Source organism: Vollenhovia emeryi, unplaced genomic scaffold (genome assembly GCF_000949405.1).
Source record: "Vollenhovia emeryi isolate VEMERY1.0 unplaced genomic scaffold, V.emery_V1.0 DF939131.1, whole genome shotgun sequence".
Taxonomy (NCBI): Eukaryota; Metazoa; Arthropoda; class Insecta; order Hymenoptera; family Formicidae; genus Vollenhovia; species Vollenhovia emeryi.
The window spans coordinates 471,607-488,889 of NW_011967235.1; the positions used below are offsets into that span (position 1 = coordinate 471,607).

The 17,283-nt window shown below is 47.3% G+C and overlaps 1 protein-coding gene across 1 annotated transcript; it reads right to left on the reverse strand.

Annotated features, from left to right (window-relative positions):
- Positions 1 to 2,398: 2,398 nt before the first annotated feature.
- LOC105568121 (tubulin beta-1 chain) lies at positions 2,399 to 13,338 on the reverse strand. The gene is made up of 2 exons (XM_012023530.1): positions 13,109 to 13,338; positions 2,399 to 4,239 (listed from the first exon to the last, which is right to left on the reverse strand). The coding sequence occupies exons 1-2, from the start codon at positions 13,163 to 13,165 to the stop codon at positions 2,953 to 2,955; spliced, it is 1,344 nt and encodes a 447-aa protein (XP_011878920.1). The 5' UTR covers positions 13,166 to 13,338; the 3' UTR covers positions 2,399 to 2,952.
- Between the last annotated feature and the right edge of the window lie 3,945 nt (positions 13,339 to 17,283).

The window sequence follows — 17,283 nt, forward strand, 5'->3', positions numbered from 1 at the left end:
CGTCGTGGACACTTCAGAAATGACTCGTATCGACATCAAAACCGTCACATTGACATTGATTGGACATCGTTTCGATGTCGATCGACGAGCCATTTCTCACTGGGTCAGTTTCCGATGTTTTTATGAGGGTAAGTCCGTATGCGCCGGAGATTAAGTTTGGACGTTTTCTGACACGCTTCTGTCAAAAAAATACGAGTGCTCTTTGGGCGGGACGATTTTGCAGAGAAAACTTGTATGAAATTGACTAAGTCTCGGGGACAATATACGCGGTATTTGACGCGGCAGGCAGGAAACGATGCTTATCTCTTAATTCTTAATGAGCTAGGCACGTACGACGCGTACTTTGTTATTGCGTGCGGCGCCTGGCGATGGATCGAATTCGTAAGACGAGACGGTCGACATACAGCGGCGAGACATGCGATGAGTCACATCGCGTCTATTAAGGTCGATGTCTGCGTTTTATCGAAGGCGAACGGCCAAAATCGAATCCGATAATCTTCCGCGCACGTCGCACGATTTATGTCAATTGTAATTCGCGCCTTCCGCTAGTTATCAAAATTATGAAAATATATAAAAAATTAAATTGTTTAAAGTAGTAAATAGGGCCAGAATTTCGACTCGGGTATCTTAATCATATTTTTTTTATCTAATATTATATATATATATTTGCAAAACTCTTTCTGCTGCGGAGCGCGAGCGCCAAATCACACGAAGCGATCGTGAAACGAACCGATCGTAAAGTGGCGGAATTAATTCAGGGGAACCGAAGATCGTGGGAGAATGTCACGCGGGCCACGCGGTGAGGCGGCGGTCAATTGTGCGAAATTAGGGGAGCGAGATAAGGCAATAATCTCGGCAGGGACGAAGGAGGCGCAACCGGAAGGGCCGGGTCGCAACGCGGTCGCGGTTATTTCCAACCCGAGCGCGCCGGCTCGGGTTTCTCGCGCGCCGTCCGCGCCCCGGACGAAAATGCGACAATGTGTCCCGCCGTTCGGTCCACGGGACGATCTCTCGGCGCGAGCGAAAGGCCGAGGCGCGCTGATTCCGTCGGCTTAACTGTATCTCCGTTGATCCGTTAGCTCGCTAGCCGGGGCGCGTTCGACATTCCTTCGTTACCGCAGTGCGCGGATGCAAAGTGTTTCGCGTTCCCCCAAGGCGAGGCCGTCGGAATTGCTCGCGGCCGCTATTGCGGCCAATCACCATCTCACGCGAGATGTAAAACGCATACATTTTACACGGATTGATTTTACGAGCGGTCATAATTAAATATCATTATCGTTCGCCGTCGTGCGAAGAGAGCGGAAATGAGGGACGGTAAATCAAATTACCGGAACTCGAGATTAACGTATGGTAAATGAGTATGAGAGTTTGTTAATCTGTAACCTCCGTCGGTAAGACGCGGTCCCAGTTTTACTGGCACTGGTAATTACGTGAGCAATGGTAGTCTGATAAAAAAAATTTTTTATCGTGTTGCCCGATAAAAGCACAGATGTCTCTAGAATACAAATAAATCAATACGACCTTCTGTTCGTTTCGTATTATTTTTACGTTAAAAAAATAAGGCCGACTTTTCTATAGGGATGATTGGGCCGCATTTTGGCGCAGTCGGTTGTGGTATTCATGCATTTAACACAGTTTTGTGAGCAATAGTGTGCCAGACATTTGAGAAAGAGTGGAAGATATAACTTGATTTATTAATAGAAATGAGACTCGTATACTTGTGATATAAATGCAGCAGGATCGCGAAGGCTAAGCTCGCGTTTATTTATATTCTTTCTTAACTTAAAAAAAAAGGGCGACTTCGACCAAATTATTAACATAATCGGCGATTAATTGAAGTAGTAAAACTATTTAAATTACTCGTATTTGTATAATAATAAATTTACTGCAATATTTAATATACAAGAATGGAAGAAATGCAAATTCAAGTGATACAGGCATTTTAGCCGATTGCTACTAAGAAGCCCATCCGTAATAAGGAAAATGAAAATTAATCGTATAATTGTCGTCGTCAATCTCTAAATCTTTCCTTCCGAATGAAAACAAGCGATACCGATATTACTCGAAAAGTTAGTCGCCACTTTACCAGAAATATGTAGAAGTCACACCGAGTGATTGTAATATATTCCCAACATTAGCAATTAAAATATCAAAAATGAAAAAGTGTGACTATGCCGCTCATATTGCTAAAAAAAATAAATAAAAACAATTAATAAATGTCGAGCTAACTGATGTATCTTATTTCGGCCAGTTCGAATCTCAAGTAAATCTTTGCAACAATTGCAGCACTCGTATATTCAAAACTTTTTTTCGCAATCATTATTTACTTGATAAATAACTTCAAAGTCCAGCTTTAACATATATCAGATAACTGAATGTCTAATCAATACTCTCATCATATATTTCATGGATTTTTATTCACATCTAATTTATCATGGTATAAAACTGCGTATGACAACAGACGAATATAAATATATATATGAAGTCTTCGAAAATACAAAACTCAATAGCACTAAATTCTAGAGGTCTGTGTAATAATCAGGGAGTAGTGCGAGTTACGACAGATTCATATAATAATTTATTCAAATATGTAGCGGCCGCTCTCGGCGGTTATACACTGGATGATGGTAGGGGCGCGCGAAAATTAGTAATCGAAAATAATGAGTCTTGTAGAAGCATTAAAAAATAAGAAATCATTCTTCGAATCATCGCACTAGGGGTGCAATACGGGGAGCAACGAAAAGCGCGCGCGCGCTCCGTAAAGGTTCGAAACGAGTTTGTAAAAAAAGATACAAAAGAGAGATAACGAGTTAAGAAGCATGGGTGAAGGGTGTGTTGCGTTATCGCTCCATCGAGAGAGAGAGAGGGGGGAGGGGGGAGAGGGAGAAAGAGAGAACAAGGAGAGAGGGCGAGAAAGTATCGCTTCCGCCGCGGGATATTTTTCTCTCTCTCTTAATTCTCGTCAACCTCAGCTTCCGCTTCCTCGTCAAATTCCGCATCCTCGTCCGCAGTGGCCTCCTGGTACTGCTGGTACTCGGACACCAGGTCATTCATGTTCGACTCAGCCTCGGTAAACTCCATTTCGTCCATACCCTCGCCGGTGTACCAGTGAAGGAAAGCCTTTCTCCTGAACATGGCAGTGAACTGTTCGGAGATGCGCTTGAACAGTTCCTGGATGGCGGTGGAGTTGCCAATGAACGTGGCGGACATCTTGAGACCGCGCGGCGGAATATCGCACACGGCGGTCTTGACGTTGTTCGGTATCCACTCGACGAAGTACGAGCTGTTCTTGTTCTGAATGTTGAGCATCTGCTCGTCGACCTCCTTCATCGACATTCTACCGCGGAAGATGGCAGCGACTGTGAGGTACCTGCCATGCCTGGGGTCGCACGCTGCCATCATGTTCTTGGCATCGAACATCTGTTGGGTGAGCTCCGGTACGGAGAGCGCTCTGTACTGTTGACTGCCGCGAGACGTGAGAGGCGCGAATCCGGGCATGAAGAAGTGAAGACGGGGGAAAGGTACCATGTTTACGGCGAGTTTCCTGAGATCGGCGTTGAGCTGACCTGGGAACCTCAGACAAGTCGTGACACCGGACATCGTGAGGGAGACGAGATGGTTTAGGTCGCCGTACGTCGGCGTCGACAGTTTCAGGGTGCGGAAGCAGATGTCGTAGAGGGCCTCGTTGTCGATGCAGTACGTCTCGTCGGTGTTCTCGACGAGCTGGTGTACGGAGAGGGTGGCGTTGTACGGCTCGACAACTGTGTCTGATACCTTGGGTGACGGCACGACGGAATACGTGTTCATGATTCTGTCGGGATATTCCTCGCGGATCTTGGAGATGAGCAGGGTACCCATTCCAGATCCTGTACCACCACCCAACGAGTGCGTCAGCTGGAATCCTTGCAAGCAGTCACAGCTCTCGGCCTCCTTCCTCACCACATCGAGCACCGAGTCGACGAGTTCGGCACCCTCGGTGTAGTGACCCTTGGCCCAGTTATTGCCGGCGCCGCTCTGACCGAACACGAAGTTGTCCGGTCGGAAGATCTGGCCGAACGGTCCCGAGCGCACCGAGTCCATGGTGCCGGGCTCCAGGTCGACGAGGATGGCACGCGGCACGTACTTGCCGCCGGACGCCTCATTGTAGTAGACGTTGATTCTCTCCAGCTGGAGATCGGAGTCACCGTGGTAAGTGCCGGTTGGGTCAATGCCATGCTCGTCGCTTATGATTTCCCAAAACTGCAACGCACAAAAAAGTCACCTCGTCAGAACAATGTCAATTAGAACGAGAAGCGAGCTTCGTCTTACCGCGGGCTAAAGCAAGAAACGGTCTTTCTCGACGGGGGGAAACGAGAGTAAGACACGGACTCCTTCGTTCACCGAACGTCATCCGCGTCGCCACGAAAATTAGACGCGCGTGTGCGCGCGTAGGAAGGAAGTTTCGCGCACCGGCTTTCTCCCCGCAATTATCCTCGCATCCGTTTTCCAGCCTTCCATTGTATCGAGCGCGCGAACGGAGCGCTGCCGTTCAACGACCTCGCGCGCGAGCGCGAGCGCGGCGAATAGCTCGCGTGTAATTAATCGTTAATATCCCAAGGCCTGCGCGTCGAATTACGTTTCTCTTTTTTTTCCCTTTCGCATTTTTCAATGCGAGCCCGGCCTCTGCCGATGGCGCAACCGAATCGCCCGAGCGATAATCGAGACTAATTAGTCCCGTAAGCGCGGTCACGCTCGCGTCCCGGCGCGGCCGGTCGATCGGCCCGTCGAAGCGCGTCGCGACGAAACACGACGCTTCAGCGATGGACCGCGTCGCCGCGCGATCTCCCGGAAGCGCTCGTTTCACCGTAGTAATCGTAATCGGTGCTTCAGACTGAAATGTCAATCGCTTGTAAATGTCTTTCAATTTAACGCAATGAAGACTGTCGGCATTTTCAAATTGAACGTTCGCGGACAATCCCGGCGCAGATACCTCCGCGAATGGCAGAGAGAAGCGATACTTTGGCGCACGCATGTATCAATTAGCGATGCAAATTAATTTCCGCCTGAGCTAAGTGCATGGGAGACAGTTTGGCACCACCGATTAGCGACTCAGAATCCGACTGGGCGTGTCTGACGCAACTCCTTATTTGCAAACAAAGGGGGGAAGTTAATTGCGAGATCGCGTCGGCGGCGGTGGACCGCGCGCGCGGTCCACGCTGCCGCATCTCCGCACCGTCTCGGGGAAGCGGTTCAAAGACCTCCGCGGTGTATTTCTGGAAATCGACGTGCGAGAGATACGTGCATATCCCTGCGAGTACAAAGGCGCGGAAATAGATAGGAATGGATAGGCCAGCGATAATTATATCGTTTCGGGCACGATCGTCTTTATCGTAGGTCCGGAATGTCGCGCGACTCTATTGTGGCGAGATACCAAATTATACGTCACTTGGCGAATTACGCGCCTCTTTCTCAAGACGCCCCGCCGCGGAAGTCCGCCGTTATCCGAATTTGCCAGGCCCCAATTATAAAGTTTGCAACGCGGAAAGCGGTTCCACTCGCCACTCGCTGCTTTCCGTTCATCGTGCACCCAGAAAAAGATTTATTTCTGTTAAACAGATGAGATACGTTGAAAGCACGTTTCTTTGAGCCTGCTAGATTTTTATTTACTTGTACCAGAACATTTGCTAGATTTGATATGAATTCTCTTAGCGATTCCAGTCTCGATCAAGTAACATTTTGATTGAGAAATCATTTTTTTGAAATTAAATAAAAGATCAAAATTCGAAGAAAATTGGTTTGATCTCAAACGAACTTTTTTCTGGGTGTGTCAACTATCTCAATTAAGAAGAAAAACAAGTGTTGAGTCAAATATTTCTTGATTTAACTAAATGCTGCGGTCAATGACTCAAATATTTGTTAATTCGCCAAAATACCTAATTAACAAAATATATATATTTCGATAAATTATTTAACTTAAAAAAATTATATTTTAACTGAAGAAATAGTAATAGCAATAACAAGAATAAAGACTCATTGGCGCCAGTAAATAATTAACCAATGTAGGAAATTGATATTCGACACGACTGGCAAATTCTAATTAAAGAAATTTATTACGGGATATTTAGTAATACCAGCAATTCTTTATCTCGACGTATTCATTATGAAACGAGAGCTAGACATTAAGAGGACAACTTATTTATCATTATCGCGTTTGAGAAAGACGTTTTAGTTGCGTTTTCACCCCGATATCTCTTCAAGTTGTCAATTAAGGATACACAGTCGATAATCGTGGGCAGATAAAGTCGAAGGTAAGAGCGCTGCAGAGAGATAGGCTGCATCGCTGCGGCTTTCGTCGAGGCAAGCCGCTTTTCTCTTTTTCGAGAAACTGTCGCCGAATAATCTCAAAGTCCATGATATACACAACCCGCGTGAAAGTCACTGCAAAAACGCCGAGTCCGCCTACCGTTCGGTACGTCCCACATGGAGACGATGGGTGTATTAAGCAGTGACCATATATGATCATCGTCGTTCGAAAGCTAAGATCACCCAACCCTATCTGCCCCCACCCTGCTCCTCTCTCCTCCTCCTCCTCCTCCCCGTCCAGCCTGGCCGCGGTGTATATGTTACAGTCAGATATGAGTCACCAATGTCACCGCTATATATAGAGATGATTGTAAAACGACAGTGTTGCGATTAGCATGAGCGACGATCGGCCCGATCGGTTGTGGCTCCGCGGCGATCCGCTTGTCCATTTGCGCGTTTTCAACTTTTTCCTCCCCCCATTTTCCTCGGACTTGGCGCGGTATCTTCGCCAACAGCTGGCGACAGACCGTCGTCGCTAGACCGGAAGCAGCGCGAAAGGTCGTACCGTTATTCTAAACGCATGCACGCGTGCGCGCGAGCGACGCTGCATTTACGCGTTGCGTAACCACCGAGCGGATACGCGATGCAATTGGTCCGCGAGCGGTCCCGAGGGTACCGCTGGACTTTAATGGATCGCCGCTTACGATGAGAGGCGCGGAAAGGGAGAATTAATTCGCGCCAAGGGTTGTCTATGCGGAACGTACATGGGACGCGATACGCAAACACACGAACGATGTTACATCAACAAGATCAGGGTAATTGAAATAAAATCGTCGGAACAGCATCGGTATTAATGAATGGCAAAGGGGCCGGCAATTTTCCATTGACATTTGTAATTGTTTAAACAGAAAATTTATACATCTATGTAATCCACACGTTCCGCAAAGTTTTCAAGTTTGCTCCTGGCCACTGTAGTCAGGGTGTCCAGGAAACTCAATGAAAAAATTCTATGGCTTTTTCAGATTTTCCAGGAGTGGGAATTAATTTTTCCCCGACAGTTTAGCGTAATTTTTTTTCGAGATGCATAATTTGCGTGCATCTGTATGATAAATCAAGTAAATGTTAAATGACGAAGTCCTTAAAATATTTTTCTCGGGAAACAAAAGTCCGGAATTTAAAAAGGTAAAAATTTAAATTAAAGCAATCATACCATCTATGTATAATACATTGTGTAATAGGAACGAACATATCATTACAAACCATTCGAACCATTTGTGATACCGTACGTAATCATATATGATGCTTTCGTTTTGCTTAACTGCGTTTTGTTTGCAACTTACTAGATAGTAACTTACTTAGATAGCACTGTTTAGTAATTCATCTTTTTTTATAGTTTTGTCCCTGTTGAAACGATATAAAAAATCCAGATAAATCGTACAATTTCCTGACTTTTCCATATTTCTAAAATTCCCTGATAATTCCCAGTTTTCCAGATTTCCCTGACCACTGGACACCCTGATAGTGGCCAGTCTAGTCAGTTATAGTTTTGTCCCTGTTGAAACGATATAAAGAATCCAGATAAATCGTAAAATTTCCTGACTTTTCCATCTTTCTAAAATTCTCTGATAATTCCCAGTTTTTCAGATTTCCCTGACCACTGAACACCCTGATAGTGGCCAGTTTGGCCCTTTAAAGGTTCAAATTACGATCCATAGCAAATACAATTGAGCGAATCATTTATGTTTGTGGCAGCCCGTGACGTTAACGTTCAAGCAACTTCATTGTTTTAATCAACAGCACTTTTTCCCGTGCATGCATTTGTACAAACTGAACCGTCCAAGTTAAAAATGCTAGTATAAGAAAACCAAAGCAGTTCCTTGGAAAATATTAATTGCACTGTTCTGCTGTTGTCGATCCAGGAAGTTTCTTTGGATCGGAAGACCCGTGTTTCTTGCTTGCGGGGAAGGTTCGTAACGAGTCTTGTACGAGCTCGTAATTATGCCACGAGCTGCCGATAAACGCCTTAAAACGCGATAAGACAATCTAATAATAAACGAGAAGCGTTAGGTCTGTTTCCCGTTACGAAACGCACAATTCTGCGGGGGCAGTTGGTCGTAACGGCACGAAGCGAATATTGGAATATACCCCGGCTACGGCCAAGAGCTTTGGAGCGAACGGTGCCAACGAATTCTACCAGGGATCCTATACAACATTTCGTGCAGCCTGCGCGAACGCTCGCGCGTAGAAATAATAACTACAGTTGTTAATTACGCGTCTCGTACGAATGTGGATTCGGAGCATAATTTTCGCGCGATTGATACGAAGATTGTGGAATCCCGTAAACGAGGACGAGGTAAACCTGGTCTGGCTTGACAGTGAACCAGATCTTTCTCCTAAAATATTCACGATGGAACAACACTCTATGACGATACGTGTACTTCAGGATGGCAACATTTCAAGTTATTAACACGCTCGTCGCTATTAATACAAAATACCGTATTATTAGGTAGACTGTCGTTTATAGATAGTGTCACTCGGTGATGGGGCGTATTATTAGCTCCAATTATATTTGAACCCGCCGTAAAATCTATCTCGGGGCTGAAAAAATGGGGGGAAAAAAACGGAAATCGTCATAAAATAGTAATTGTCATAGAGTTGCGACAGTAGGCGAAACCCAGCCTTGCGACCCGACCCGATCGATACACCTGGCTATATCCAGAGAGAGAGAAAGAGAGCGAGAGAGAGAGAGTTGCCGCCGGCGTACTCGGCAACAAGCGAAACGGTTCGAAACGGGCCGAGGTGATGCGAAGGAAAATGGCGAGAGGATATCGCCGGCTTCCTTTATTTGGGAGCGCGTTGCCGTGTCTACGCGAGACTCGCTGTCCTTGGACTCGAAGGCGTCCGTTGGTTGAATGGGCACCGTTCGTGTAGTAGTTACACAACGGAGCACGCGTAGTATAGAGCGCCTCGCGGCGCTACATACGCTGGTTTCTCGTCCCCCAATGTTGCGATTCTCTACAATTTTCTCGAGGGAGGTACGAACTTTTTCGAACACCTTACATCTCTTGACAATCATCTTTTTCTCTCCGGTAGAATTCACAGGAGAGAATATTGAACACATCGACACATTTTCCGAACCGAACTCTTCGCTGAATTTAGACCGAGTCCGATAAGTTGGGATTTTTACCAGTGGTAACGTAGCGTAATGACGCAACGAATTGTTTTTAACAAATGTAAATAAATGACGTGTCGTTTTTCAAAGACGACCTACACTGGCCAATGTTTTTATTTAAAAAACAAACGACGTTTCGGTCCCGGATTTGGACCCTTTTCGAGTAATTTGCAAACATACGCAGCTTAACACTAAATATTTTAATGTAATGTAAACAAATTAAGGCTGAAAGATACAAGCAAAACGATTTACGTATCGTTGTCCTTACGTAACAACTCGGTTATCGATAGATTTTAATCAGATTTCAGACAAGCTAAAATTGACGAATCGCAAACGATCGCGACGGCGCCCGGTGCGCAGGGAAAACGTTCTCCGTCGAATCGATACGTCCTCGTTACTCCCGGTCTCTGTTGTAAAAAAGAACGGAGGGTAAAAAAAATAGCCGCCGCGCTGTTACGCTACCGTGACGTCGGATCGATCGAGATAGACAGCTCGAGAAACGGGCATTGACTTGGTGCAGCAGCCTTAAAAATTACGGAAGCGTGACGACGAACGTCGATCAGCTTCCCCTCGATCTTCACCCGCTTCGCAATCGCGATCACCGGTTATATTCAGATAAGGTTAACAATTGTTACGAAAGACCGGCCTGCGCGAGAAACACGGTTGCGCGGTCTCTCAACGCGATCTTTAACGTAAAAACAAAAATGTACAACTAAAAACTTTAATACTTCAAGCTAAATTTAAGTCAACGGCACGCGATACTATGTTGCCTACTGGATTTCTTGCAAGAGCCAATAAGAATGCAGAATTTTAGATCAGCTGACTCAAGGCTCAAGCCAACGGTGCATGATTTTTCCTATTGGATTGCTTGCGAGAGCCAATCGGAATGCAGAGTTTCCGATTAAGTGACTTAAGGCTGAACCCTGATTGGCTCTCGTAGGCAAAAAGGGTTTAGCCTTAAGTCACCTGAGCGAAAAAAAACTCTGCATCCTGATTGGCTCTCGATATGCAATCGAGTAGGAAAAATAGTGTCGTGTGCCGTTGGCTTTAAAACTCTGCATCCTTAGGTCCGGTTTCACCAACGTCGCTTAACTTTAGCCCAATTAGTTGTTTGTCTCTTTCCAACTGTTACTCTAGAAAGAGACAAACATGAATTAAACCAAGATTAAAGTTAAGCGACATTTGGTGAAACCGGACCTTATTGATTCTCGTAAGCAATCCAGTAAACGAAGTAGTCTCGTGCGCCGTTGGCTCGAGTTCTGATTGGCTCTCGCGAGCAATCCAGTGGGAAAAATAGTATCGCATCCCGTTGGCTTCACTTGGCGGCATTGCGTAAAGCGTGTCCATCGTTTTTATTCGGGCAGAGGGGAGTAAAACCGCGCTGCCAGAGACCGGAACCTCGCGTCTCCGAGCGACTCGATTTGTAAAAACAAATGCCGGAGGAGAGGAAGAGGAGATCGATAGGTCGGCGGCAAAAAGGGAACGGAGCGCGTGCAGGTAGAAAATGCCGGAGAGCGAGAGACGCCGATCGGCGCGGGGACTGCGGGCGTCCGAGCATGTCGACTCGCGATAACGCAGCGCCACGCGTCCGCCCGTCGTTTAACGGCGCGTCGCGCGCAAAAATTTTCAAATGCATCCGCCGCGCGCGAGCCGACGAGCGGACGACGCTGGCCGTTAAACGCGACCGTGACGCAGCGCCGCGCAGGAATGCCATCTGCCTTAAGGGGCGTCCACACGGGGGCCGCGCTACCCGGTTTCTCGCCGCTTCCACCTGGGGCTCGCGATCGTGAACATTTTCCTCTAGTGAAAAATTTTCGTTGAAGAATTCAATTCGTCCATGAAATTTTTCACGAGTTCACGCTGGAGGGAAAGATTTATGATCGAAAGGAGGCTGGTTTTCTATTGCTGCACCGGTGAACTAGTGCAGTAAGTTAGAATGAAAAAATATATGCTCGTCTAAAGCCTTGTGTCCACGATGCCAGAAATCGGCCAGAGATCTCGATTCGAGAAACACGTAGCCAATCAACTTGCAGTTTTCACGGCGGAGCTGAAAGTTGATTGGCTACATATTTCTCGGGAGTTAATTCTGTATCCTGCACTACGGTGAAAATGCTAAAAGCTAGTAGCTCCGTCTCTTTCCAACTGTCCCCTTGGAAAGAAACGGAGCCGCTCCCTTTTAGACCCGGTTTCACCGAACGTCGTCTAGCTTTAATCTTGGTTTAGTTCACGTTTATCTCTTTCTAAAGTAACAGTTAGGCCTGGCTTCACCAACGTCGTTTAACTTTGAGCTTAGCTCAATTCGTTCTTCGTCTCTTTCTAAAGTATTAGTCGGAAATAGACAAGGAACAAATTAAACCAAGTTTAAAGTTAAGCGACGTCGGTGAAACCGGGCCTTAGAAAGAGACAAAAAGTGAACTGAGCTAGAGTTAAGCGACGTTGGTGAGACCAGGCCTTGGTATTTTCGCTACATTGCGAGATACAGAATTGACCCAGAGATCTCTCTCGGCTCTACTCTCAACTTTCGTCGCACCAATTTACCAGCGCAGCAACGGAAAACGAGCCTCCAAACATTTCGCAGGGATCGACCGCGAATCCGCTGCGCGAGCGAAGCGAGTGAACGCCATCTGCCGCGGGGATCAGCGTTCGTTCGGTGTGCGCTCACCTTTAATGCACACCGGTCTGAAAGAGGCTACGAGAGGGGGACGAGAAAAGATGGACGTGCAAGGAGAGACAGCAGACTTTATTCGCGGTAAAAACCGAACGACGTGGCTGTTCGGGGAACGTGTCTAGAGCGCGGGGTAAGTTTCGTCTCTCGCGGGAGACGGATTCCCTCCCGAGCGTCGCGAGCGAGCGGCGCGGGCCGACGGCCGCGATTCTCGCGAGGTGTAAAAGCGGAGAATGTCAGCGGGACGAAAAAGAGAGATGCGCGCGCAGCCGGTCGATGCCGTCGCGTGAACGATTTATCCTCTCTCTCTCTCTTCTCTCTCTCTCTCTCTCTCGCTCGCTCGCGTCGCGAGACACGCCACACCCAGCGTAGCAGCCGGCCGAGTGACAGACAAATCTCGGCGACTACTCGCTTGGCTCGACTCGGCGTATACGCGGGAGACGGCGAGAGAAGATGGCCGACGGGCGCACAGGAACGCGGCCGAACAGCGAGAGCGAGCGAGAAAGAGAGAGAGAGAGATAGACTCGACAGGGGGAGGTAAAAACCGTTAGGCCGTGCCGGCCGGCCGGCGAGCTTCGGTCGCCATGACAGGTCTTCGACCGCGGCGCGGGCGAGGCCCGTAGTTTCCTCGCATACCAGCGTGGCCGCCGAGCGACGGGCGAGAACGCCGACGCGCGTCCTCGTTCGCGCCGGCGGCCGTCCTCCTCGCGGATATCGAGCGGCCGCCGGAGAGGAAAAATGGCGCTGCGAGGCCGCGAACGCCCTCGTCGTCAGGCGAAACGGGACCGAGCGGTCTCGCAGGGTTCCGTGCCGAGAACGAAGGGGCGCCGACGGCCTCCGCGGCGAGAATTCCGCGGCGCGGACAGGTACGACGAGTGGCGAACAAAGGGCACGCGAACGCGAACAAGTCGTCGCCCCCCCCCTCCCCCCGCCTGCCGTCGTTCGAAGGACGACGATTCCGGACGCCCCGGGATCCCGCAAACGCCTACCTTCGCTCCAATTTGGTTGCCGCACTGGCCGGCCTGGATGTGGACGATTTCCCTCATGTTGCTCGCGTAGAGTTTGCCGAACTGTGACCTTAGATGCGGCGACGACGACAACGACGGCGACTGACTGCGATTACGGCTATATCGAACTTACTCGAGGCTGCAGACCAACGCGTCGCGAGAGTCCAGAGACGAGTATGCGGCGGTTGCGGTGTCCGTTACAGATTTTCAAGCTTCTACGTGCGCAGCGGAGCGGAGGGAGGGGCGCAGCCGGCCGCCGATTGGCGGAGCCGCCCGCACCGCGCCACGGCGATTCGCGGCCGGCGACGAGTGCCGCAGCGTTGCCAACTTCGCGTCGCCGCCGCCGTCGCCGACTCGTACGCTCCGCGCGCCCCGATGAGAGAAAGAGAGAGAGAGAGAGAGGGAGAGACTGCGCAGCCTCGATTCCCCGAATTTCAAGAGGAACCACCAACGGCCGCGCCAGGCTGGAACCAACGCCGCCCGGAGCCACGAGAGTCCTGCGCGATTTCTCGATCGACGAGATCACGGATATTCTAATCCGGATCGATCGCACACTCTCGCGGCTTCCGTCGGAACGGTTGAATTTGACGCTGTTCGACGGAGTTGCACTTTTTTTGTCTCTCCTCTACTTGCTCGGTAAGACACGTTTGGTTGTTAACGCACAGAAGTTCCACGCGAATGATAGTCTTTTTTTCTCGGGCGGCTATGCGTGCAAATAGAGCTCTTTGTTTCTTTCCCTCGCGTTTACTTTTTTAATCTACGTATTTACACGCCTCAGCGAATTCTTAAATATTCGACACTGCGAAGTCTCTCGAATTACTTGTACGCAATTTACACAGCGACACCGTCAAATTGACTCTACGCGTAATGCGTCTGAACTGAGCGATTGTTTTATCCTGTTGCTCGATTTTGATCGAAGAGAATCTCTAGCAGGACAGGGCATTGGCTAAACACTGACTAAACATTGGTCCGATGTTTATATTAGAAATGCATTGGCCGATATTGCCCAACGCAAAGCCAATATTGGCCATGGAATAAATATAAATATTACAAGATAATAATTATATAATGTTAGACTTATATCGGAAGTGCATTGGCCAATATTTAGCAATGTAATAACAATGTTGGTCTAATATTGCATCAATTGATGCAATATTAGACCAGTATTGCTAAATAGATATATTGGCTAAATACCTTAGTAGCACAGTGCATTAAACAAGCATTGGTTAAACATTGGCCCAATATTTGGTTGTGTTGGGCCAACGTTTAGCCAATGCACTGTGCTACTAGGATAAGAAAATTGGCCAGTTTAACAATGCAATAAGAATATTAGTCAAATATCGATACAATATTAAACCAATATTGCTAAATAAACATATTGGCTAAGTAAGAAAAGGCGTCCATCTTACAATATTGGACCAATATTGGGAATACTATTGTAGATTTACATTATTTCCCAATATTGCGCCAATATACCGCGTTACTAGGGACTTGGAGAAAGGCGCGAGAAAGAACATAATAAAAATCACAAGAGAGAGAGTCGTAATTTTATTCCTACGATTCGTAACATCCATATATAAAATTTGTCTTATAAAATTTAGAATTCGATTTATTTTCAAATGCGATTACGCGATGTACGGCTTGCGAGATTCTCGAAAACGCGACGGCACGATGTGCACTCGCGCGCAGCTCGAGTCAACCTAACAATCCGGCGCGACCGTTAATTTGAAAATCCCGGCGCCCCCCGGTGATCCGCCCGAGACGCGGCGAAGGGGCGCCGGCCCTGGCTGGGAACGGGGTGAAGTTAGGTCCGGCCCGGCGGAGAGGCCTCTCGACGAGTCGGAGGCGAGAAGGTTACGATATTCGATCGGCTCGGCGTCGTCGCGTCGGCGCGCGGGGCCGATCTCGTTTTCCGATGCGCGCGAGGGAAACGCTCGACGCCGACACACATAATATTTCCGTTGCTCTCCGTTGCCCGATTTCCGGGCGTCGCATCTCGCGCGAGAGATACGCGCGCCTGCTGGGCGGCTTATCGATTCGCAGGCGTGGCTCGCCGGCGCGGCGCGATCGCAGATGCGAATCGTGCGACGCGAACGCTCGCCTCCGCACGCCCGTTCGCCGGCAACGCCGGTCAATCTTTCCGCGAGACAGCCAACACTCGTTAGGGGCTAATTCGATTAATTCGAGCCGCATAGCTCGATTAACCCTGCGAGCAATTGCCAGGCAGCGTGCCCGGCGGTTCGCCGGCTCGAACGGGGATATCGCGGCGGATTCAGCGCGTCCGCGTTAAGCTCGAACTTTGCCCGCCATAATTTGAATTTTTACAAATGAAATATATTATCGCAGACCTGACGATTTAAAGCCGACGGCACACGATACTATTTTTCCTGCTGGGCTGTTTATGTGAATAATAAGGATACAGAGTTTTAAGCCAACGGCACACGGTACTATTTTTCCTACTGGATCGCTTACGAGAGCCAATCAGGATGCAGAGTTTTAGATCAGGTGACTTAAGGCTAAATCCTGATTGGCTCTCGTAAGCAATCCAGTGGGGAAAATAGTGTCGTGTACCGTTGGTTTCAATATCGGGCTAAAAGTCAATCAGCGGATTGTCGTTGAAAACAGTGCATATTCACTGATTCACTTTTATGAATAATTCAGTGCTATAACTCTTTTCAATGATAACGCACTGATTGACTTTTAGAGAGCAGGTGCCAGGCAAAAGCCCTGGTTGAGGTGATATTTTTCACAATACATTAAAAATAAAAATTATTTAGACACTAACATCCCGTCACGGCTCTTTGGTCTCTATTACTTCGAATTTGTTTTTATCGCATGGGAGCCTTATAAACTCTATTAATTTATTTAAATATATTAATTAACTAAATAACTGGAAAATAATATAATATATTCTGACTGTCAATCCGCCGTCGTATCTCGTTATCGGATTTTCTCGCACTTGTGCATTCTGTCGGCGAAATTTGCAGCAGCCACTTTGCGAGAGTCTGACATTATCTGGCGGCCTGTGACTTTGATATCTCTAAATTCTCAAAGAACATATTACATGCGTGATAAAAAAAATTTAGGATCAATTGTATTATTGTACGAGAAGAATTCTAATTGGCGTTTAAAATTTTTCCAAACGATTTCGTTTGTTCCACGAAGGCAAAAAATGTACGTAAACACGTAATTCATTATATGACTGCATATAACTGATTAATATATGCACAATTTGCGAGATATTTCTGTCTTTGAAATAACGTTACGTTCGTACTTCTGTTTTCTCTTTTGGCCGCGTCGGTGGTACAAGAAGTTTATAGTTAAAAGCGTTTTCTCGAAGAGGTCCTCGCGGAGATGCCGGGGTTCCTTTGCGAAGCAGCACCGTATTCGTCCACGGTTACGCGTCGCGTGATATTAGCGGTGCCTTCCGTCTCGGTTCCACGTAAGATGATGTGTCGGCGCGCCATATCTTACGCCTCCTCGAAAGCGCGAATCTCCTGTCGAGAAGTTTTACATGGCATTTAAATACATCCGTATGCGCCGTGAATAGCGCGAACACGAATGTAGATGCACGTTCGCGAGTAGCAATGTTAGCAAAGATCCATTGTCTCTGAACCATTCTGGACCCCGTGACCCGTACCGCTTGACAGAATCGGGACTAGACATTTTGGCGCCCGAGGCCAAAGAAAAAAGTGCGCTCTTTAGTGACGAAAAATATTCCTTTCACGGCGTATAAAATATAATAAAAATAATTCCAATTGTTTCGCCTTTTGGCTCTTACTCCTTTGTTACTTCGCTCACATTGGAGCCTTACGAATTTGATTAATTGCTTTAATTTTAATTAGTTATATTTAATATATTAATATTAATTTTATTAGAACAATTGCCATTTTTGCGCCCCTACATAAAGCTTTTATACGAGGCAAGTGCCTCGTTCGCCACACCCTAGTCCTGGCTTTGCTTGATAAGCATATGGTAGTGCACTGAGAAAAATGTCCATCGGATAAATTAATTAAATAGTATTTTCGATGGTTAATGTTTCCGATTATGTTTTCCGATTAAATTATGGATACATTGGATGAAATGTATCCGATGAAATGAAATTTGATCGAAAAACCGATTGTATTTTTCATCGGATATACAATTTAATTGGATAT

Bases quoted from the DNA above. Each gene is read 5' to 3' on its own strand.
- LOC105568121 (XM_012023530.1), bottom strand. From the start codon at position 13,165: ATGAGGGAAATCGTCCACATCCAGGCCGGCCAGTGCGGCAACCAAATT. The intron at 4,240-13,108 runs GTAGGCGTTTGC...TGTGCGTTGCAG, and splicing joins GCAACCAAATTGGAGCGAAG to TTTTGGGAAATCATAAGCGA.